This window comes from Geospiza fortis, unplaced genomic scaffold, assembly GCF_000277835.1.
Source record: "Geospiza fortis unplaced genomic scaffold, GeoFor_1.0 scaffold41, whole genome shotgun sequence".
NCBI lineage: Eukaryota > Metazoa > Chordata > Aves > Passeriformes > Thraupidae > Geospiza > Geospiza fortis.
In genome coordinates, this window is record NW_005054299.1 from 982,051 (window position 1) to 983,717 (window position 1,667).

General features: G+C 58.6%; 1 protein-coding gene across 1 annotated transcript in view; it reads right to left on the bottom strand.

Annotated features, from left to right (window-relative positions):
* LOC102032254 (acrosin-like) overlaps nt 1-1,667 on the bottom strand; it is a 10,485-nt gene that overhangs the window by 1,081 nt on the left and 7,737 nt on the right. The window contains exons 2-4 of the mRNA XM_031059504.1: nt 1,227-1,469; nt 659-924; nt 245-390 (exon numbers count right to left, since the gene is read on the bottom strand). Coding sequence (XP_030915364.1) covers nt 245-390; nt 659-924; nt 1,227-1,469 — 655 coding nt within the window. The remainder of the gene's footprint in view (nt 1-244; nt 391-658; nt 925-1,226; nt 1,470-1,667) is intronic.

The window sequence follows — 1,667 nt, forward strand, 5'->3', positions numbered from 1 at the left end:
GCACCTGGACATCTTCACTGCCAAGAGCACTAGCTGGGCTTTCTGGGCTTTCTGGCATAAGGGGAGGCCTGGGCAGGCAGATGTGGATGGGGAGTGTGTGGGAAGCCCCCACAGCAGTCAGGGGGAGCTGGGGCTGGGAGGGTGACTCAGTGGCCGGGCAAAGCAGGCCCTGGGCTATGTTGGGGTGGTGCTTCCCTGGCTGCTGGTGCTGCTGGGGGCTGAGTGGCTCGTAGCACGTTCCTACCTGGCAGGTGTCGATGCCTCCCTGTGGGTAACCAGCACACAAGTTGTGGGTGTGGATTTCCCCTGCATACCAGTCACTGCTGTTGCAGAGCTGCAGATCGATGAGCTGGACCTTGGCCTCCTGGAGGCGATCAGCTGAATCTTGAGCTGTGAGCAGAGAAAGGAATAAACCCTGAGCACCACATTGTCCATTCTCCTCTCCTGACTTGAGAAGGGCATTCTCTTCCCTAGGGTTTGTCTTTGCCTCTGCAAAGGCACTGGAGTGCTGTGACCCTGCTTCCTGTCTCTGGGCAGCAAGCCAGGTCTGTCTCTCAGAGGCATATGTTCTGCAGCCTGGCTTTGGTCTCTGCTGTGGGGAAGCCCAAACCCTCTCCTCAGTGGGCTGAGCTGCCCAGGAGTTGCTCTTGGTACTCACATCTTGCAGTAGTGGCACCCCAGCCAGCCACCCAGCAGTTTTGCAGCTCCGACACTCTCAGTGTGGCGTCAGGCACACAGGTCAGCTGGATGTAGGGGCTGCACTGGACAGGATGGTCCAATTCCAGCAGGGCAATGTCATAGCTCATGTCATCAGGGTTGTAGTATTGGTGTATCAGCAACTGCTTGACACTGCGCATTTGTGCCCCATGGCCCGGCTGAGACAACTGGGTGGCCCCAATCACCACAGATAGCAGGCTGATATTACTGGAAAGGAGGTGGAGAGAGAGATGAGAGGGAGTCATAGCAGCCCAGCAGTTGCTAGACCTCAGCGTGGAAAGGAAGAGAGGGAGCAGTGCTCTGGCAGGTGTGAGTGCCCTTGCACATCTTAGGCTGGGGGAATGTCAAGCTGGAGGCTGCTAGAAAGCCTTGGCATGAGCCCAGGCTTCTCCTGAGCACTGTGGCAGCCTGGCTGCCTGAGAGGAAAGGGGATGAGAGTAGCAGGTAGTGCTGTTGGCAGGGCACCTGCTGGTGTTGTGGAGATGTCCCCATTCCCTGTTTCTCCTTACTCAAACTTGTCGAAGCAATGGGCTGCTGTGAGGACCCACTGTGTTCTGATGAGGGACCCTCCACACCAATGCCCTGGGTCTGGTACCCATGGGTGCTGGATGCTGACGACCCAGGGCCAGGCCCCTGGCAGGGCACCGCCACCACCCACGATGCGTGTCATGCTGGAGTCATAAGCCACGTCGCCGTAGTAGTACATCATGAGGCCATAGTCAGACACCACGCCTCGGAGTCCACAGGTCCCTCTGCAAGCACAAAATCATTTCCATGCTGCTTCATGGCCTGCTGTGGCTCAGGCTGAAGCTCAGCCCTCTGCCCTCCCCACAAGGGCTTGCACACACAGCAGGCCAGGGAAGCCCATGGGGTGTGTGTCTGTCCGTGCCAGCACCTGGCTGCTGGCAAGGAACTGAGGCTTCCCATGGTGGGGGGGGAGCTGTGGCCCG